Source organism: Eucyclogobius newberryi, unplaced genomic scaffold (genome assembly GCF_026437365.1).
Source record: "Eucyclogobius newberryi isolate DKJ021-1_F unplaced genomic scaffold, fEucNew1.0.hap1 SCAF_15, whole genome shotgun sequence".
In the NCBI taxonomy this organism is placed as follows: domain Eukaryota; kingdom Metazoa; phylum Chordata; class Actinopteri; order Gobiiformes; family Gobiidae; genus Eucyclogobius; species Eucyclogobius newberryi.
In genome coordinates this window covers 33,590,836-33,612,797 of record NW_027315779.1, presented here as the reverse complement: position 1 = coordinate 33,612,797, position 21,962 = coordinate 33,590,836, and the positions used below count along the sequence as shown (strand labels likewise).

The 21,962-nt window shown below is 52.7% G+C and overlaps 1 protein-coding gene across 1 annotated transcript in view; it reads right to left on the bottom strand.

The window, feature by feature from the left end:
* Window positions 1–6,591: 6,591 nt before the first annotated feature.
* Window positions 6,592–21,962, bottom strand: part of castor2 (cytosolic arginine sensor for mTORC1 subunit 2) — a 96,082-nt gene continuing 80,711 nt past the window's right edge. The window contains exons 10-12 of the mRNA XM_072445464.1: window positions 8,131–8,307; window positions 7,394–7,761; window positions 6,592–6,961 (exon numbers count right to left, since the gene is read on the bottom strand). Of these exons, the coding sequence (XP_072301565.1) occupies window positions 6,592–6,961; window positions 7,394–7,761; window positions 8,131–8,307 (915 nt within the window). The remainder of the gene's footprint in view (window positions 6,962–7,393; window positions 7,762–8,130; window positions 8,308–21,962) is intronic.

Here is a 21,962-nt window from a genome sequence, read left to right as displayed (position 1 = left end):
TCGTCTGCTCCTCGTCTGGCTCCTCGTCTGCTCCTCGTCTGCTCCTCGTCCGCTCCTCGTCTGCTTCTCGTCTGCTCCTCGTCTGGCTCCTCGTCTGCTCCTCGTCTGCTCCTCGTCTGGCTCCTCGTCTGCTCCTCGCTGGCTCCTCGTCCGCTCCTCGTCCGCTCCTTGTCTCCTCTTTGTTTGCTCCTCGTCTGGCTCCTCGTCTGCTCCTCGTCTGCTCCTCGTCTGGCTCCTCGTCTGCTCCTCGTCTGCTCCTCGTCTGCTCCTCGTCCGCTCCTCGTCTCCTCCTCGTCTGCTCCTCGTCTGGCTCCTCGTCTGCTCCTCGTCTGCTCCTCGTCTGGCTCCTCGTCTGCTCCTCGTCTGCTCCTCGTCCGCTCCTCGTCTGCTTCTCGTCTGCTCCTCGTCTGGCTCCTCGTCTGCTCCTCGTCTGCTCCTCGTCTGGCTCCTCGTCTGCTCCTCGTCTGCTCCTCGCTGGCTCCTCGTCCGCTCCTCGTCCGCTCCTTGTCTCCTCTTCGTTTGCTCCTCGTCTGGCTCCTCGTCTGCTCCTCGTCTGCTCCTCGTCTGGCTCCTCGTCTGCTCCTCGTCTGCTCCTCGTCCGCTCCTCGTCTGCTTCTCGTCTGCTCCTCGTCTGGCTCCTCGTCCGCTCCTTGTCTGCTCCTTGTCTGGCTCCTCGTCTGCTCCTCGTCTGCTCCTCGTCTGGCTCCTCGTCTGCTCCTCGTCTGCTCCTCGCCTGCTCCTCGCCGGCTCCTCGCTGGCTCCTCGTCCACTCCTCGTCCGCTCCTCGTCTCCTCCTCGTCCGCTCCTCGTCTGCTCCTCGCTGGCTCCTCGCTGGCTCCTCGTCTGCTCCTCGCTGGCTCCTCGTCCGCTCCTCGTCCGCTCCTCGTCTGGCTCCTCGTCTGCTCCTCGTCTGGCTCCTCGTCTGCTCCTCGTCTGGCTCCTCGTCTGCTCCTCGTCTGGCTCCTCGTCTGCTCCTCGTCCGCTCCTCGTCCGCTCCTCGTCTCCTCATTGTCTGCTCCTCGTCTGGCTCCTCGTCTGCTCCTCGTCTGCTCCTCGTCTGGCTCCTCGTCTGGCTCCTCGTCTGCTCCTCGTCTGCTCCTCGTCTGCTCCTCGTCTGGCTCCTCGTCTGCTCCTCGTCTGGCTCCTCGTCTGCTCCTCGTCTGCTCCTCGTCTGTTCCTCGTCTGCTCCTCGTCTGCTCCTCGTCTGCTCCTCGCTGGCTCCTCGTCTGCTTCTCGTCTGCTCCTCGTCTGGCTCCTCGTCTGCTCCTCGTCTGCTCCTCGTCTGGCTCCTCGTCTGCTCCTCGCTGGCTCCTCGTCCGCTCCTCGTCCGCTCCTTGTCTCCTCTTTGTTTGCTCCTCGTCTGGCTCCTCGTCTGCTCCTCGTCTGCTCCTCGTCTGGCTCCTCGTCTGCTCCTCGTCTGCTCCTCGTCTGCTCCTCGTCCGCTCCTCGTCTCCTCCTCGTCTGCTCCTCGTCTGGCTCCTCGTCTGCTCCTCGTCTGCTCCTCGTCTGGCTCCTCGTCTGCTCCTCGTCTGCTCCTCGTCCGCTCCTCGTCTGCTCCTCGTCTGGCTCCTCGTCTGCTCCTCGTCTGCTCCTCGTCTGGCTCCTCGTCTGCTCCTCGTCTGCTCCTCGCTGGCTCCTCGTCCGCTCCTCGTCCGCTCCTTGTCTCCTCTTCGTTTGCTCCTCGTCTGGCTCCTCGTCTGCTCCTCGTCTGCTCCTCGTCTGGCTCCTCGTCTGCTCCTCGTCTGCTCCTCGTCCGCTCCTCGTCTGCTTCTCGTCTGCTCCTCGTCTGGCTCCTCGTCCGCTCCTTGTCTGCTCCTTGTCTGGCTCCTCGTCTGCTCCTCGTCTGCTCCTCGTCTGGCTCCTCGTCTGCTCCTCGTCTGCTCCTCGCCTGCTCCTCGCCGGCTCCTCGCTGGCTCCTCGTCCACTCCTCGTCCGCTCCTCGTCTCCTCCTCGTCCGCTCCTCGTCTGCTCCTCGCTGGCTCCTCGCTGGCTCCTCGTCTGCTCCTCGCTGGCTCCTCGTCCGCTCCTCGTCCGCTCCTCGTCTGGCTCCTCGTCTGCTCCTCGTCTGGCTCCTCGTCTGCTCCTCGTCTGGCTCCTCGTCTGCTCCTCGTCTGGCTCCTCGTCTGCTCCTCGTCCGCTCCTCGTCCGCTCCTCGTCTCCTCATTGTCTGCTCCTCGTCTGGCTCCTCGTCTGCTCCTCGTCTGCTCCTCGTCTGGCTCCTCGTCTGGCTCCTCGTCTGCTCCTCGTCTGCTCCTCGTCTGCTCCTCGTCTGGCTCCTCGTCTGCTCCTCGTCTGGCTCCTCGTCTGCTCCTCGTCTGCTCCTCGTCTGTTCCTCGTCTGCTCCTCGTCTGCTCCTCGTCTGCTCCTCGCTGGCTCCTCGTCCGCTCCTCGTCCGCTCCTCGTCCGCTCCTCGTCCGCTCCTCGTCTCCTCATTGTCTGCTCCTCGTCTGGCTCCTCGTCTGCTCCTCGTCTGCTCCTCGTCTGGCTCCTCGTCTGCTCCTCTTCTGCTCCTCGTCTGCTCCTCGTCTGCTCCTCGTCTGGCTCCTCGTCTGGCTCCTCGTCTGCTCCTCGTCCGCTCCTCGTCTGGCTCCTCGTCTGCTCCTCGTCTGCTCCTCGTCTGTTCCTCGTCTGCTCCTCGTCTGCTCCTCGTCTGCTCCTCGCTGGCTTCTCGTCTGCTCCTCGTCTGGCTCCTCGTCTGCTCCTCGTCTGCTCCTCGCTGGCTCCTCGTCCGCTCCTCGTCTCCTCATTGTCTGCTCCTCGTCTGGCTCCTTGTCTGGCTCCTCGTCTGCTCCTCGTCCGCTCCTCGTCTGGCTCCTCGTCTGCTCCTCGTCAGCTCCTCGTCTGTTCCTCGTCTGCTCCTCGTCTGGCTCCTCGTCAGCTCCTCGTCTGCTCCTCATCCGCTCCTCGTCTGGCTCCTCGTCTGCTCTTCGTCTGCTCCTCGTCTGCTCCTCGTCTGCTCCTCGTCTGCTCTTCGTCTGCTCCTCGTCTGCTCCTCGCTGGCTCCTCGTCCGCTCCTCGTCCGCTCCTCGTCTCCTCTTCGTTTGCTCCTCGTCTGGCTCCTCGTCTGCTCCTCGTCTGCTCCTCGTCTGGCTCCTCGTCTGCTCCTCGTCTGCTCCTCGTCTGCTCCTCGTCCGCTCCTCGTCTGCTTCTCGTCTGCTCCTCGTCCGCTCCTCGTCTGCTTCTCGTCTGCTCCTCGTCTGCTCCTTGTCTGGCTCCTCGTCTGCTCCTCGTCTGCTCCTCGTCTGCTCCTCGTCTGGCTCCTCGTCTGCTCCTCGTCTGCTCCTCGCTGGCTCCTCGTCCGCTCCTCGTCCGCTCCTTGTCTCCTCCTCGTCTCCTCCTCGTCTGCTCCTCGTCTGGCTCCTCGTCTGCTCCTCGTCTGCTCCTCGTCTAGCTCCTCGTCTGCTCCTCGTCTGCTCCTCGTCCGCTCCTCGTCCGCTTCTCGTCTGCTCCTCGTCTGGCTCCTCGTCTGCTCCTCGTCTGCTCCTCGTCTGGCTCCTCGTCTGCTCCTCGTCTGCTCCTCGCTGGCTCCTCGTCCGCTCCTCGTCCGCTCCTAGTCTCCTCTTCGTTTGCTCCTCGTCTGGCTCCTCGTCTGCTCCTCGTCTGCTCCTCGTCTGGCTCCTCGTCTGCTCCTGGTCTGCTCCTCGTCCGCTCCTCGTCTGCTTCTCGTCTGCTCCTCGTCTGGCTCCTCGTCCGCTCCTTGTCTGCTCCTTGTCTGGCTCCTCGTCTGCTCCTCGTCTGCTCCTCGTCTGGCTCCTCGTCTGCTCCTCGTCTGCTCCTCGCCTGCTCCTCGCCGGCTCCTCGCTGGCTCCTCGTCCACTCCTCGTCCGCTCCTCGTCTCCTCCTCGTCCGCTCCTCGTCTGCTCCTCGCTGGCTCCTCGCTGGCTCCTCGTCTGCTCCTCGCTGGCTCCTCGTCCGCTCCTCGTCCGCTCCTCGTCTGGCTCCTCGTCTGGCTCCTCGTCTGCTCCTCGTCTGGCTCCTCGTCTGCTCCTCGTCTGGCTCCTCGTCTGCTCCTCGCTGGCTCCTCGTCCGCTCCTCGTCCGCTCCTCGTCCGCTCCTCGTCTCCTCATTGTCTGCTCCTCGTCTGGCTCCTCGTCTGCTCCTCGTCTGCTCCTCGTCTGGCTCCTCGTCTGCTCCTCGTCTGCTCCTCGTCTGCTCCTCGTCTGGCTCCTCGTCTGCTCCTCGTCTGGCTCCTCGTCTGCTCCTCGTCCGCTCCTCGTCTGGCTCCTCGTCTGCTCCTCGTCTGCTCCTCGTCTGTTCCTCGTCTGCTCCTCGTCTGCTCCTCGTCTGCTCCTCGCTGGCTTCTCGTCTGCTCCTCGTCTGGCTCCTCGTCTGCTCCTCGTCTGCTCCTCGCTGGCTCCTCGTCCGCTCCTCGTCTCCTCATTGTCTGCTCCTCGTCTGGCTCCTTGTCTGGCTCCTCGTCTGCTCCTCGTCTGCTCCTCGTCTGGCTCCTCGTCTGCTCCTCGTCTGCTCCTCGTCTGCTCCTCGTCTGCTCCTCGTCTGGCTCCTCGTCTGCTCCTCGTCAGCTCCTCGTCTGTTCCTCGTCTGCTCCTCGTCTGGCTCCTCGTCTGCTCCTTGTCGGCTCCTCGTCTGCTCCTCATCCGCTCCTCGTCTGGCTCCTCGTCTGCTCTTCGTCTGCTCCTCGTCTGCTCCTCGCTGGCTCCTCGTCCGCTCCTCGTCCGCTCCTCGTCCACCACCAAGGTTCCCACCCATATAGATCCATGCTCCCACCACCAAGGTTCCCACCCATATAGATCCATGCTCCCACCACCAAGGTTCCCACCCATATAGATCCATGCTCCCACCACCAAGGTTCCCACCCATATAGATCCATGCTCCCACCACCAAGGTTCCCACCCATATAGATCCATGCTCCCACCACCAAGGTTCCCACCCATATAGATCCATGCTCCCGCCACCAAGGTTCCCACCCATATAGATCCATGCTCCCGCCACCAAGGTTCCCACCCATATAGATCCATGCTCCCGCCACCAAGGTTCCCACCCATATAGATCTGATGACCCAAATTAGATTTAGAGTTTTGCTTGTCATTTAAATACTCTTAATATCCAGAAATCAGATCATAATCACATTCTGGTGTGCGTGTCAACATGGAGCGGGTTTTCGGTTTTTGTAGTTTTTTTTATGAATGTATCCATATTCTGAACTACCAAATAAAAGTGTAACTGTAATAAAGTAAAGTTACTGGGCATTATTATTATTATTGTCATTGGGCAAATTGTGTGTTTTTTATTCAAAAGCTGCACTAAGTAACATTTCAGGTCGAGTCTGTGACAGTGACTGACACAATCATCTGTGTTTTTGTTTGTATAATAAGCAATCTGCATAAATGCTCAGATTGGGTTTGCAGAGCAAGAGCAAGAGGCAGAGAACATGCCAGGTGCGAGTTGAGAGGAGCATTTGTATATGACCTTTATAGTACTGTAAAGTCTAATGCGGGCTCTGGAAAATATCATACTGTCATTTTTAGCTAAATGTAAAGTTGGTGTCAATATGTTGTTTTCCCATGTGTCCACAGAGGGGCGCTGTAGTGCTGCTGTTGTCCCAGGTAGAAGAGCCAGCTGAAGACAGGTAGTTTGGAGGGGCTGACTTAACAGATTTTTGGCACATTTATATGAAATATTGACCCTGTGTTTATGTGTATTTTAATAACTGTGCAATAAAATGGAAGAATTTGATTGGCCAATGGATTCACTGGATGAGTCATTGTAGTATGATTCCTTCTCTTTGTGCTATGGCCCAAACATCTATCAAGAGCATTACTTAAAACTTCATTGTATTATAAGTTTTGAGTGCAGGTATGTCTTTGCAATTCATTGTTTTTATTGTGCAAACGGTTTGAGAAGGAAAATGATGTTTGAAAAAAGGCACAATCGAATGAGACTTGTTGGTAAAGTCGTCTCTGTGAAATGTCATACTCAAAGAAACATCATTTTAAACGTTTTGAATATCAACTTTCCATCTCTTTACCCAATATCACAGCATCAATCCTTTTGCCATATTGTTCAGCCCTAATCAGCAGTAGGAACGGTTTATTTCCTCCTAGTGAACAATTCATAAAATAATAACATTCTGACAACGATAATGATTCAAAAACTGAAAGCAACTTTTGATTTATTTCAAGTAATCCATAGTAAAAATAATAATATGATATCTCTAGTATTTACACGGCTCTCTTGTCCCAAAGGAGGAGTTTCAACCTGAAGCTGCTCTTGACCTTGTGATTCTGGATGAAAGTCCAAATGTCTCAGTTTCCTCAGAAATCTTCTCCAGTTTGCCAAGTGCTCCAGGCTTGTGTTTGGGTGACTTTTCTGGCAGCAGCAGAACTTTGGCATGTGGTGGAATGTGGTGGAATGTGGTGGAATGTGGTGGAATGTGGGCACTGCTGCTGTCGTTGGTGGGTGCTGCTGGGTGGGCTGTAGAAGATGCTGCCTGGTTGGTCGGTGGGTTGACTGCTATAGGTGTTGGTGGGTTGGTGGGACCATATTTACAGTGGGGAAGAGTGTTTGCTGAAATGGAGTTGCAGAACCTATGACATTTGTGGCTTGTGTTGGTTTTTGCAGGGCAGTGTGCTAGTACTCCTGTGACACCATCGCACAGCTGTAGTAGAGTCCTGGCTGTACAGGAGCTGCAGGAAGGCTGTAATATGTGGGAGTCACTGTGTTGGCCTTTCTTCTCCTCGTTCTCCCAAAGTTGTCGTTGGCGGACCACCCAGGGCACTTGGCTTCATGCTCCCTCTTGGCCACCGGCGCCTTATCGAAGTACGGGGCTTGGTCCTCCGCCGAAAGCACACGCCATCGCTCCCCGACAATCTTGTTCACTTCCGCTGAGTTTCTGATGTTGAATTCCAACATGATCGTCTCCCTCTGCTCATTTTTGTAGATCATGAAGGCGTTTGGAGGCTTCTTGACGTATGGCTTGTCAGCATCTTGTGTTCTCATCCTATAAATGGAAAAATAAAGACAAGTAGGTAAGTACCGGCATGTTACAAAACACTGACAAAGACACAACATCAGGAATTTCCAGTTTGGATCGATACAGACCGAAAGGCTGCACTATATATTGCAGTTGAAGTTTGTATTTGGACACACTAGATGAGTCAAATGGACCTAACCAGGTGAGTGGGTGAATGCTCTCTATTTATTCAATGGTAAACTCAACTTTTTCCCCTCTTTTAGGAAGTTTCCTGGTTATAATGTAGCTAGCACTGCTGTAGCATTCAGCTCGCAGGTGCCTTTAGCATTCTGGCATAATTATACACATTTGAGCCATTTGACCATTTGATTCTTCTTTGTGGCTGCATTTTGATTTGATTCGTGAGCGGTCACTCAGATTCTGCTGTGTGTGTTTGTGTGTTTATAGCATGCTACTTACCCCGAAGTGACTTTGCCGGCTGCTGCTTGGGCTGGATTAACGGTAAAATGTCCCGTTGTCTGGAACAGAGCTTTCTCATTGGTCATAACGGGACAATGACTTGATGATTGGGTCATTCCAGGTACTTGCTGATCCTTGTTCTTGGGTGCAGGTCCAAGTGAACATGAAGGTGCTGCTGGAGGAATTTGACTCTCCGTGTCCGTAATAATGACATCCAGCATGGCTTCAAGACGGACTACCACATCCTCTATATCCCATTTGTCTATAGAATCACTGCAGTCCAACATGGCTTCAAAAGTGGCTGCCATCGCATCTTCATCCCATTTGTCCACCATCTTTTCCTCCCTTTCAATTTCCAGATGAAGAAACTGTAAAAACACAAACAAACGTTACATTTTTGCCCTTGTATAAGTAAAACATATGTTTGACTGAAAGAGAATATTCTGCACAAAAAGGAGATAATTTCCCCCCCAGAATCTTAGAATTAAACTATACTAAAAAATATACTGAGACTCACTTATGTGAAATGAATGGTTGATCAAATTAATAAATCATAAATTACATAAAAGATTGTCCCTGTTTGAAGCTTGGGTGGTATAAATATATATAATGTTGGTGGCTTTTGAACGTAAACATTATCTGCACAGGGACAGTGAGCTGCTACGACTCTTGTCTACTCTCTGTATATTATCGTTGTTGCCGACCTGTTTGAGTTGCATCTCTCAGTTGACTCGGACGTTGCAGATCTCACAGTGGAAAATGCGTTCCTGAGAGTCCGGGTCCAAGTCCGGGACCAAGTCCAGGTCCAAGTCCGGGTCCAAGTCCGGGTCCAAGTCCTGGACCAAGTCCGGGTCCAAGTCCGGGTCCAAGTCCGGGTCCAAGTCCGGGTCCAAGTCCGGGTCCAAGGGGGGGCGCTATTTGACATGACCGTGTTTTTTTTTTTTTTTTGAATGTCCAAAATTGAAATCTTTAACATTGACTGTATAATACATATTTTAAATACACATTTACAACTGAATTAATGAAGTAAACACACTTTATTTCCACTTTGTGTCATGATAATACAATGACTTAGAGGCAGATTTCATTTGTGAGAAAATACATTTGACATAAATTTACATTTTTATATTTAATCATCACAGACATTATTGCTGTTGGAAACATGTCATTTATAACTTTCTTTCATAGGTTTTCTAATAAACAAAGCATATTTTTATCAATAGAAGTTAAGCGATACTTAATGCTTAGCGTTAGCCTCATGCAAGTAATAAACTAAAGAAAACTGCATGTTTGTTGTCATGGTAACGGAGCTCGGAGTTTGACAGACAAATGTCTCGGCTCGGATTGATATGAAATCAGCCGCTTTTCATTTCAACACAAATAAAGCAACAAACAGTTGAGCAGCTCATTCTGAGTCGTTTTGGACGGACCTTTAGTCACAGACTCTGTAGAAGCAGTTTTAAGACGTAAACACGGAAAACACGGCGTGTGGCACTTCCTGTAGGCACGTGTGGCACTTCCTGTAGGCACGTGTGGCATTTCCTGTAGGCACGTGTGGCACTTCCTGTAGGCACGCGCACATGTTTGTCACAGCGTAAAAAGCGTAGCTTCATGGCGTAACTACTACGTTCAAAAGGGCGCTCGAGATATCGTCCATCAGTCGCTATTTTCCTCTGGAGAAAACCAGAGTGATGTAGTCACTTTTGATTGTGATTTGATTGGCTAAAAATCCCCATTGATTTTCTATAACGCTCTTTCAAACCGCCTCATGGGGTGTACGTTAGTCGAGGGTGTACGTTAGTCGAGGGTGTACGTTAGTCGAGGGTGTACGTTAGTCGAGGGTGTACGTTAGTCGAGGGTGTACGTTAGTCGAGGGTGTACGTTAGTCGAGGGTGTACGTTAGTCGAGGGTGTACGTTAGTCGAGGGTGTACGTTAGTCGAGGGTGTACGTTAGTCGAGGGTGTACGTTAGTCGAGCGTGTACGTTAGTCGAGGGTGTACGTTAGTCGAGGGTGTACGTTAGTCGAGGGTGTACGTTAGTCGTGGGTGTACGTTAGTCGAGCGTGTACGTTAGTCGTGGGTGTACGTTAGTCGAGCGTGTACGTTAGTCGAGGGTGTACGTTAGTCGAGGGTGTACGTTAGTCGTGGGTGTACGTTAGTCGAGCGTGTACGTTAGTCGAGGGTGTACGTTAGTCGAGCGTGTACGTTAGTCGAGCGTGTACGTTAGTTGAGGGAGTACGTTAGTCGAGCGTGTACGTTAGTCGAGGGTGTACGTTAGTCGAGGGTGTACGTTAGTCGAGGGTGTACGTTAGTCGAGCGTGTACGTTAGTCGAGGGTGTACGTTAGTCGTGGGTGTACGTTAGTCGAGCGTGTACGTTAGTCGAGGGTGTACGTTAGTCGAGCGTGTACGTTAGTCGAGGGTGTACGTTAGTCGAGGGTGTACGTTAGTCGAGCGTGTACGTTAGTCGAGCGTGTACGTTAGTCGAGCGTGTACGTTAGTCGAGGGAGTACGTTAGTCGAGGGTGTACGTTAGTCGAGGGTGTACGTTAGTCGAGGGTGTACGTTAGTCGAGGGTGTACGTTAGTCGAGCGTGTACGTTAGTCGAGGGTGTACGTTAGTCGAGCGTGTACGTTAGTCGAGGGTGTACGTTAGTCGAGGGTGTACGTTAGTCGAGCGTGTACGTTAGTCGAGCGTGTACGTTAGTCGAGGGTGTACGTTAGTCGAGCGTGTACGTTAGTCGAGGGTGTACGTTAGTCGAGGGTGTACGTTAGTCGAGGGTGTACGTTAGTCGAGCGTGTACGTTAGTCGAGGGTGTACGTTAGTCGAGCGTGTACGTTAGTCGTGGGTGTACGTTAGTCGAGCGTGTACGTTAGTCGAGGGTGTACGTTAGTCGAGCGTGTACGTTAGTCGAGGGTGTACGTTAGTCGAGGGTGTACGTTAGTCGAGCGTGTACGTTAGTCGAGGGTGTACGTTAGTCGAGGGTGTACGTTAGTCGAGCGTGTACGTTAGTCGAGGGTGTACGTTAGTCGAGGGTGTACGTTAGTCGTGGGTGTACGTTAGTCGAGCGTGTACGTTAGTCGAGGGTGTACGTTAGTCGAGCGTGTACGTTAGTTGAGGGAGTACGTTAGTCGAGGGTTTACGTTAGTCGTGGGTGTACGTTAGTCGAGGGTGTACGTTAGTCGAGCGTGTACGTTAGTCGATGGGGGTACGTTAGTCGAGCGTGTACGTTAGTCGAGGGTGTACGTTAGTCGAGCGTGTACGTTAGTCGAGGGTGTACGTTAGTCGAGCGTGTACGTTAGTCGAGGGTGTACGTTAGTCGAGCGTGTACGTTAGTCGAGGGTGTACGTTAGTCGAGCGTGTACGTTAGTCGAGGGTGTACGTTAGTCGAGCGTGTACGTTAGTCGAGGGTGTACGTTAGTCGAGCGTGTACGTTAGTCGTGGGTGTACGTTAGTCGAGCGTGTACGTTAGTCGAGGGTGTACGTTAGTCGAGCGTGTACGTTAGTCGAGGGTGTACGTTAGTCGAGCGTGTACGTTAGTCGTGGGTGTAGAATAATACCAGGAGAAGGACGGCTCAGGACAGCTTTTATTAAAGCTCCAAACTTTTCAATCAACATGTTCGAACTCTCTCTTTCCTCCCTTCCCCACATGACCACCCGTGAGCCATATCCTTCCGCCCCACAAATAGTTCCATCCAAATTGAACAAAATATGAATCGTCTTACACTAGTGCGAGTGACAGTTAGCGTGAGAAGTTTCTTTTCATCCCACTGCTTCAGTTTACGGGGCAGAGGGGCCCCACTGTTGACGCCGCTGGAGCACAAAGCACCCGCTCAGCACAAGCCAAAAGTGAAGCCACGGAACGCCGGAGCTCAGAGGAGAGAGAGGAGGAGACAGGTAGTTCCAGAGCATAATCTTACCTGTAAACGCTTTTTTATTCTTCACAAATCTGCTTTTTGTTGCCATGAGCCAAAGGAAAGTGACTTCCTCAAAGTCTCAAGCCCGAGTTACAATGAGGGGCCAATAAGGATACTTTTCTATTATTTAATCAATTTGTTTCATTTATATTTTATTTTTGGATTGATCTGTTTTATTAACGAGCAGGGAAGTTAATTGTTATAAAACCAAGACGCGGCGCGCAGGAGCGTGTAACAGTAGATTTAGCGTGTTTTGCATTGGTAGAACAGACGCTTCTAAGTGTGCACTCTTAGTTACGGGAAAACGCGCTGGAGAAAATGTGGTAAACGGGTTTAAAATGTATATTTGCGATTAGGGCTGGGCAACGATTACAATTTTTAATCGCGATTAATCGCATTGTTTCCCTGATTAATCGCGATTAATTGCATTTTTACGTGCAAAATTCAAAATGAATTCAAAAGAAGTATAAAGTGCATCAGCATTTTTATTCAGTAGCAAATATGAAGTATTCACTTGCCACAAAATCCTGAGCCACAATCATTAAAGATGAACAGACTTCAGAGGGAACGTCAGAAACATTGTAATGTCATGAAACATTAGACTCAAAACACATTTTAGCAGCAGCAGAACCAGAAAACACTTCAGTTCAGTTTGTACATTCTTAGAACTTGACACTAAAGCGCCATAACATTAGTTGTGCAAACAAACACTTAACCAGTTCAATAAAATTAAATACATTGTGTACATTTGAACTTAAACAATGTTAAAAACACAAAACTAAAGCTTATTGCCACTGCCAGGGCATCAAAAAGAACCAGAAAAGTTTGTAGATTCCTAAAACTGGGTGTTTTTTTCCTCCTCTGCACTAAGCCAGTTGCTAAGGCACCAGATTATTCACGTTTTCAGCTGATAAAGACGCGCGCCGGGTCCTTCTCGCGGATCTCCCCAGCTACGGCCCCCGGCGGGACCTGCACACGCGGGCCCCCGGCGGGACCTGCACACGCGGGCCCCCGGCAGGACCTGCTCACCTTTCAGAGACCAGTTCAGAAATGCACCTTCACCGTGGCAAGTGCCACTCTCTAACAAAGTAACAAAGTCTGTTCCTTTTCTTCATTTTCGAAAAGGATTGCTTCAAAGATATTATATTATAGTGTAGTAGTTATAGAAAAGGACAAGGGAAATGGCCCCAGAGGCTGACCTTTTGGCCCTTTTGGGGCCAGACTGGTGCCAAGACTTAGCCCAGAAAGGAGGGCTTTGATACAGACTCGACTCAAGGGCCTTTTCCGTGGTCCTTTTGGCCCTTTTGGGGCCAGGCCGGTGCAAAGATTGTGCGAGCCAAGTTTAGTTTATGTATACGTTCGTATGGAAATCAACACAGTGTTGATATTTTGTTATAAATGTGTAATTCTATGTTTCACGGAGTAATAATTTGGTTGTTTCAATAAGATAAATTCATTTGATTACATTTGTTTTATTTGTAGAATGTATTTGTAGTCTTTGGACTGCTCTGACGTAAATGTGTTACTGTCACTTTAAGAGAGACAGCGTAAAGGAACAGGACACGGTGCACAATACAGAGCTAAATCTATTCTATTTTTGAGGTGTATTTGATTTCTCCTGTAAGAAGTGTCACAAAACTGTGGATGAAACTTTAACTATTTTTTACATGGGGGTCCTGTGGGAGTTATTTCTCATCAATTAAAGTACACGAGTACACAAAGTACACGAGTAATACCATCGGCAAAAACCAGACCTCAGCCACACAAATACTTTGCCCAGAAAGTCTTTGATTCAGTCTAAAATATGAAGAAAGAAATCGTCACAAGTCACTACTGAGCGCCATATTCCCTGCAGACAAGCGGGGCGTGTCCAAGCGGGGCGTGTCACCAATCATATGAGTCGGGTGTGTGTCTTGACCTCTGACCCAGGTTAAGAATAACTGTTCTAATGTTCATGCGCTCAAATTCTGCCTCGGGCGCGATTCAGTTTTGTACGAGGCTTTAGACCTGGACCAGGGGAATCTGACCTGTGTTAACGCGCGTTCTGACCTGTGTCAACGCGCGTTCTGACCTGTGTCAACGCGCGTTCTGACCTGTGTCAACGCGCGTTCTGACCTGTGTCAACGCGCGTTCTGACCTGTGTCAACGCGCGTTCTGACCTGTGTCAACGCGCGTTCTGACCTGTGTCAACGCGCGTTCTGACCTGTGTCAACGCGCGTTCTGACCTGTGTCAACGCGCGTTCTGACCTGTGTTAACGCGCGTTCTGACCTGTCAACGCGCGTTCTGACCTGTCAACGCGCGTTCTGACCTGTGTTAACGCGTGTTCTGACCTGTGTTAACGCGCGTTCTGACCTGTGTTAACGCGGGTTCTGACCTGTGTTAACGCGCGTTCTGACCTGTGTCAACGCGCGTTCTGACCTGTGTCAACGCGCGTTCTGACCTGTGTTAACGCACGTTCTGACCTGTGTTCACGCGCGTTCTGACCTGTGTTAACGCACGTTCTGACCTGTGTTCACGCGCGTTCTGACCTGTGTTAACGCACGTTCTGACCTGTGTTCACGCGCGTTCTGACCTGTGTTAATGTTAACGCGCGTTCTGACCTGTGTTAACGCGCGTTCTGACCTGTGTTAACACATGTTCTGACCTGTGTTAATGTTAACGCGCGTTCTGACCTGTGTCAACGCGCGTGCTGACCTGTGTCAACGCGCGTTCTGACCTGTGTCAACGCGCGTTCTGACCTGTGTCAACGCGCGTTCTGACCTGTGTCAACGCGCGTTCTGACCTGTGCTAACGCGCGTTCTGACCTGTGTCAACGCGCGTTCTGACCTGTGTTAACATGCGTTCTGACCTGTGTTAACGCGCGTTTTGACCTGTGTTAACGCGCGTTCTGACCTGTGTTAACGCGCGTTCTGACCTGTGTTAACGCGCGTTCTGACCTGTGTCAACGCGCGTTCTGACCTGTGTTAACGCGCGTTCTGACCTGTGTCAACGCGCGTTCTGACCTGTGTTAACGCGCGTTCTGACCTGTGTTAACGCGCGTTCTGACCTGTGTCAACGCGCGTTCTGACCTGTGTCAACGCGTGTTCTGACCTGTCAACGCGCGTTCTGACCTGTGTTAACGCGCGTTCTGACCTGTGTTAACGCGCGTTCTGACCTGTGTTAACGCGCGTTTTGACCTGTGTTAAAGCGCGTTTTGACCTGTGTTAACGCGCGTTCTGACCTGTGTTAACGCGTGTTCTGACCTGTGTTAATGTTAACGCGCGTTCTGACCTGTGTTAACGCGCGTTCTGACCTGTGTTAACGCGCGTTCTGACCTGTGTCAACGCGCGTTCTGACCTGTGTCAACGCGCGTTCTGACCTGTGTCAACGCGCGTTCTGACCTGTGTCAACGCGCGTTCTGACCTGTGTCAACGCGCGTTCTGACCTGTGTCAACGCGCGTTCTGACCTGTGTCAACGCGCGTTCTGACCTGTGTTACCGCGCGTTCTGACCTGTGTCAACGCGCGTTCTGACCTGTGTCAACGCGCGTTCTGACCTGTGTTAACGCGCGTTCTGACCTATCAACGCGCGTTCTGACCTGTGTCAACGCGCGTTCTGACCTGTGTTAACGCGTGTTCTGACCTGTGTTAACGCGCGTTCTGACCTGTGTTAACGCGGGTTCTGACCTGTGTTAACGCGCGTTCTGACCTGTGTTAACGCGCGTTCTGACCTGTGTTAACGCGCGTTCTGACCTGTGTTAACGCGGGTTCTGACCTGTGTTAACGCGCGTTCTGACCTGTGTTAACGCGCGTTCTGACCTGTGTTAACGCGCGTTCTGACCTGTGTTAACGCGCGTTCTGACCTGTGTTAACGCGGGTTCTGACCTGTGTTAACGCGCGTTCTGACCTGTGTTCACGCGCGTTCTGACCTGTGTTAACGCGCGTTCTGACCTGTGTTAACGCACGTTCTGACCTGTGTTAATGTTAACGCGCGTTCTGACCTGTGTTAACGCGCGTTCTGACCTGTGTTAACACATGTTCTGACCTGTGTTAATGTTAACGCGCGTTCTGACCTGTGTCAACGCGCGTTCTGACCTGTGTCAACGCGCGTTCTGACCTGTGTTAACACATGTTCTGACCTGTGTTAATGTTAACGCGCGTTCTGACCTGTGTTAACGCGCGTTCTGACCTGTGTCAACGCGCGTTCTGACCTGTGTCAACGCGCGTTCTGACCTGTGTTAACGCGCGTTCTGACCTGTGTCAACGCGCGTTCTGACCTGTGTTAACGCGCGTTCTGACCTGTCAACGCGCGTTCTGACCTGTCAACGCGCGTTCTGACCTGTGTTAACGCGCGTTCTGACCTGTGTTAACGCGCGTTCTGACCTGTGTTAACGCGGGTTCTGACCTGTGTTAACGCGCGTTCTGACCTGTGTTAATGTTAACGCGCGTTCTGACCTGTGTTAACGCGCGTTCTGACCTGTGTTAACGCGCGTTCTGACCTGTGTCAACGCGCGTTCTGACCTGTGTTAACGCGCGTTTTGACCTGTGTTAACGCGTGTTCTGACCTGTGTTAACGCGTGTTCTGACCTGTGTTAATGTTAACGCGCGTTCTGACCTGTGTTAACGCGCGTTCTGACCTGTGTTAACGCGCGTTCTGACCTGTGTCAACGCGCGTTCTGACCTGTGTCAACGCGCGTTCTGACCTGTGTCAACGCGCGTTCTGACCTGTGTCAACGCGCGTTCTGACCTGTGTTAACGCGCGTTCTGACCTGTGTCAACGCGCGTTCTGACCTGTGTCAACGCGCGTTCTGACCTGTGTCAACGCGCGTTCTGACCTGTGTTAACGCGCGTTCTGACCTGTCAACGCGCGTTCTGACCTGTGTTAACGCGTGTTCTGACCTGTGTTAACGCGCGTTCTGACCTGTGTTAACGCGGGTTCTGACCTGTGTTAACGCGCGTTCTGACCTGTGTTAACGCGCGTTCTGACCTGTGTTAACGCGCGTTCTGACCTGTGTTAACGCACGTTCTGACCTGTGTTAATGTTAACGCGCGTTCTGACCTGTGTTAACGCGCGTTCTGACCTGTGTTAACGCGCGTTCTGACCTGTGTTAACACATGTTCTGACCTGTGTTAATGTTAACGCGCGTTCTGACCTGTGTTAACGCGCGTTCTGACCTGTGTCAACGCGCGTTCTGACCTGTGTCAACGCGCGTTCTGACCTGTGTTAACGCGCGTTCTGACCTGTGTCAACGCGCGTTCTGACCTGTGTTAACGCGCGTTCTGACCTGTCAACGCGCGTTCTGACCTGTCAACGCGCGTTCTGACCTGTGTTAACGCGTGTTCTGACCTGTGTTAACGCGGGTTCTGACCTGTGTTAACGCGCGTTCTGACCTGTGTTCACGCGCGTTCTGACCTGTGTTAATGTTAACGCGCGTTCTGACCTGTGTTAACGCGTGTTCTGACCTGTGTTAACGCGGGTTCTGACCTGTGTTAACGCGCGTTCTGACCTGTGTTAATGTTAACGCGCGTTCTGACCTGTGTTAACGCGCGTTCTGACCTGTGTTAACACATGTTCTGACCTGTGTTAATGTTAACGCGCGTTCTGACCTGTGTTAACGCGCGTTCTGACCTGTGTTAACGCGCGTTCTGACCTGTGTTAACGCACGTTCTGACCTGTGTTAATGTTAACGCGCGTTCTGACCTGTGTTAACGCGCGTTCTGACCTGTGTCAAAGCGCGTTCTGACCTGTGTCAACGCGCGTTCTGACCTGTGTTAACGCGCGTTCTGACCTGTGTCAACGCGCGTTCTGACCTGTGTCAACGCGCGTTCTGACCTGTGTCAACGCGCGTTCTGACCTGTGTCAACGCGCGTTCTGACCTGTGTTAACGCGCGTTCTGACCTGTGTCAACGCGCGTTCTGACCTGTGTTAACGCGCGTTCTGACCTGTCAACGCGCGTTCTGACCTGTCAACGCGCGTTCTGACCTGTGTTAACGCGCGTTCTGACCTGTGTTAACGCGCGTTCTGACCTGTGTTAACGCGGGTTCTGACCTGTGTTAACGCGCGTTCTGACCTGTGTTAACGCGGGTTCTGACCTGTGTTAACGCGCGTTCTCACCTGTGTTAAAGCGTGTTCTGACCTGTGTTAACGCGCGTTTTGACCTGTGTTAACGCGTGTTCTGACCTGTGTTAACGCGTGTTCTGACCTGTGTTAATGTTAACGCGCGTTCTGACCTGTGTTAACGCGGGTTCTGACCTGTGTTAACGCGCGTTCTGACCTGTGTTAACGCGGGTTCTGACCTGTGTTAACGCGCGTTCTCACCTGTGTTAAAGCGTGTTCTGACCTGTGTTAACGCGCGTTTTGACCTGTGTTAACGCGTGTTCTGACCTGTGTTAACGCGTGTTCTGACCTGTGTTAATGTTAACGCGCGTTCTGACCTGTGTTAACGCGCGTTCTGACCTGTGTTAACGCGCGTTCTGACCTGTGTCAACGCGCGTTCTGACCTGTGTCAACGCGCGTTCTGACCTGTGTTAACGCGCGTTCTGACCTGTCAACGCGCGTTCTGACCTGTGTTAACGCGGGTTCTGACCTGTGTTAACGCGCGTTCTGACCTGTGTTAACGCGCGTTCTGACCTGTGTTAACGCGCGTTCTGACCTGTGTTAACGCACGTTCTGACCTGTGTTAATGTTAACGCGCGTTCTGACCTGTGTTAACGCGCGTTCTGACCTGTGTTAACACATGTTCTGACCTGTGTTAATGTTAACGCGCGTTCTGACCTGTGTTAACGCGCGTTCTGACCTGTGTCAACGCGCGTTCTGACCTGTGTCAACGCGCGTTCTGACCTGTGTTAACGCGCGTTCTGACCTGTGTCAACGCGCGTTCTGACCTGTGTTAACGCGCGTTCTGACCTGTCAACGCGCGTTCTGATCTGTCAACGCGCGTTCTGATCTGTCAACGCGCGTTCTGACCTGTGTTAACGCGTGTTCTGACCTGTGTTAACCCGCGTTTTGACCTGTGTTAACGCGTGTTCTGACCTGTGTTAACGCGTGTTCTGACCTGTGTTAATGTTAACGCGCGTTCTGACCTGTGTCAACGCGCGTTCTGACCTGTGTCAACGCGCGTTCTGACCTGTGTCAACGCGCGTTCTGACCTGTGTCAACGCGCGTTCTGACCTGTGTCAACGCGCGTTCTGACCTGTGTCAACGCGCGTTCTGACCTGTGTCAACGCGCGTTCTGACCTGTGTCAACGCGCGTTCTGACCTGTGTTAACGCGCGTTCTGACCTGTCAACGCGCGTTCTGACCTGTGTCAACGCGCGTTCTGACCTGTGTCAACGCGCGTTCTGACCTGTGTCAACGCGCGTTCTGACCTGTGTCAACGCGCGTTCTGACCTGTGTTAACGCGCGTTCTGACCTGTGTTAACGCGCGTTCTGACCTGTGTTAACGCGGGTTCTGACCTGTGTTAACGCGCGTTCTGACCTGTGTTAACGCGCGTTCTGACCTGTGTTAACGCGCGTTCTGACCTGTGTTAACGCACGTTCTGACCTGTGTTAATGTTAACGCGCGTTCTGACCTGGTTAACGCGCGTTCTGACCTGTGTTAACACATGTTCTGACCTGTGTTAATGTTAACGCGCGTTCTGACCTGTGTCAACGCGCGTTCTGACCTGTGTCAACGCGCGTTCTGACCTGTGTTAACGCGCGTTCTGACCTGTGTCAACGCGCGTTCTGACCTGTGTTAACGCGCGTTCTGACCTGTCAACGCGCGTTCTGACCTGTCAACGCGCGTTCTGACCTGTGTTAACGCGTGTTCTGACCTGTGTTAACGCGCGTTCTGACCTGTGTTCACGCGGGTTCTGACCTGTGTTAACGCACGTTCTGACCTGTGTTCACGCGCGTTCTGACCTGTGTTAACGCACGTTCTGACCTGTGTTAATGTTAACGCGCGTTCTGACCTGTGTTAACGCGCGTTCTGACCTGTGTTAACACATGTTCTGACCTGTGTTAATGTTAACGCGCGTTCTGACCTGTGTTAACGCGCGTTCTGACCTGTGTTAACGCGCGTTCTGACCTGTGTTAACGCGCGTTCTGACCTGTGTTAATGTTAACGCGCGTTCTGACCTGTGTTAACGCGCATTCTGACCTGTGTTAACGCGCGTTCTGACCTGTGTTAACGCGCGTTCTGACCTGTGTTAACGCGTGTTCTGACCTGTGTTAACGCGCGTTCTGACCTGTGTTAATGTTAACGCGCGTTCTGACCTGTGTTAACGCGCATTCTGACCTGTGTTAACGCGCGTTCTGACCTGTGTTAACGCGCGTTCTGACCTGTGTTAACGCGCGTTCTGACCTGTGTTAACGCGCGTTCTGACCTGTGTTAACACATGTTCTGACCTGTGTTAATGTTAACGCGCGTTCTGACCTGTGTTAACGCGCGTTCTGACCTGTGTCAACGCGCGTTCTGACCTGTGTCAACGCGCGTTCTGACCTGTGTTAACGCGCGTTCTGACCTGTGTCAACGCGCGTTCTGACCTGTGTTAACGCGCGTTCTGACCTGTCAACGCGCGTTCTGACCTGTCAACGCGCGTTCTGACCTGTGTTAACGCGTGTTCTGACCTGTGTTAACGCGGGTTCTGACCTGTGTTAACGCGCGTTCTGACCTGTGTTCACGCGCGTTCTGACCTGTGTTAACGCACGTTCTGACCTGTGTTAATGTTAACGCGCGTTCTGACCTGTGTTAACGCGCGTTCTGACCTGTGTTAACACATGTTCTGACCTGTGTTAATGTTAACGCGCGTTCTGACCTGTGTTAACGCGCGTTCTGACCTGTGTCAACGCGCGTTCTGACCTGTGTTAACGCGCGTTCTGACCTGTGTCAACGCGCGTTCTGACCTGTGTTAACGCGCGTTCTGACCTGTCAACGCGCGTTCTGACCTGTCAACGCGCGTTCTGACCTGTGTTAACGCGTGTTCTGACCTGTGTTAACGCGGGTTCTGACCTGTGTTAACGCGCGTTCTGACCTGTGTTCACGCGCGTTCTGACCTGTGTTAATGTTAACGCGCGTTCTGACCTGTGTTAACGCGGGTTCTGACCTGTGTTAACGCGCGTTCTGACCTGTGTTCACGCGCGTTCTGACCTGTGTTAACGCACGTTCTGACCTGTGTTAATGTTAACGCGCGTTCTGACCTGTGTTAACGCGCGTTCTGACCTGTGTTAACACATGTTCTGACCTGTGTTAATGTTAACGCGCGTTCTGACCTGTGTTAACGCGCGTTCTGACCTGTGTTAACGCGCGTTCTGACCTGTGTTAACGCACGTTCTGACCTGTGTTAATGTTAACGCGCGTTCTGACCTGTGTTAACGCGCGTTCTGACCTGTGTCAACGCGCGTTCTGACCTGTGTCAACGCGCGTTCTGACCTGTGTTAACGCGCGTTCTGACCTGTGTCAACGCGCGTTCTGACCTGTGTCAACGCGCGTTCTGACCTGTGTCAACGCGCGTTCTGACCTGTGTCAACGCGCGTTCTGACCTGTGTTAACGCGCGTTCTGACCTGTCAACGCGCGTTCTGACCTGTCAACGCGCGTTCTGACCTGTGTTAACGCGCGTTCTGACCTGTGTTAACGCGCGTTCTGACCTGTTTTAACGCGGGTTCTGACCTGTGTTAACGCGCGTTCTGACCTGTGTTAACGCGCGTTCTGACCTGTCAACGCGCGTTCTGACCTGTGTCAACGCGCGTTCTGACCTGTGTTAACGCGCGTTCTGACCTGTCAACGCGCGTTCTGACCTGTGTTAACGCGGGTTCTGACCTGTGTTAACGCGCGTTCTGACCTGTGTTAACGCGCGTTCTGACCTGTGTTAACGCGCGTTCTGACCTGTGTTAACGCACGTTCTGACCTGTGTTAATGTTAACGCGCGTTCTGACCTGTGTTAACGCGCGTTCTGACCTGTGTTAACACATGTTCTGACCTGTGTTAATGTTAACGCGCGTTCTGACCTGTGTTAACGCGCGTTCTGACCTGTGTCAACGCGCGTTCTGACCTGTGTCAACGCGCGTTCTGACCTGTGTTAACGCGCGTTCTGACCTGTGTCAACGCGCGTTCTGACCTGTGTTAACGCGCGTTCTGACCTGTCAACGCGCGTTCTGATCTGTCAACGCGCGTTCTGACCTGTGTTAACGCGTGTTCTGACCTGTGTTAACCCGCGTTTTGACCTGTGTTAACGCGTGTTCTGACCTGTGTTAACGCGTGTTCTGACCTGTGTTAATGTTAACGCGCGTTCTGACCTGTGTCAACGCGCGTTCTGACCTGTGTCAACGCGCGTTCTGACCTGTGTCAACGCGCGTTCTGACCTGTGTCAACGCGCGTTCTGACCTGTGTCAACGCGCGTTCTGACCTGTGTCAACGCGCGTTCTGACCTGTGTCAACGCGCGTTCTGACCTGTGTCAACGCGCGTTCTGACCTGTGTCAACGCGCGTTCTGACCTGTGTCAACGCGCGTTCTGACCTGTCAACGCGCGTTCTGACCTGTGTCAACGCGCGTTCTGACCTGTGTCAACGCGCGTTCTGACCTGTGTCAACGCGCGTTCTGACCTGTGTCAACGCGCGTTCTGACCTGTGTTAACGCGCGTTCTGACCTGTGTTAACGCGCGTTCTGACCTGTGTTAACGCGGGTTCTGACCTGTGTTA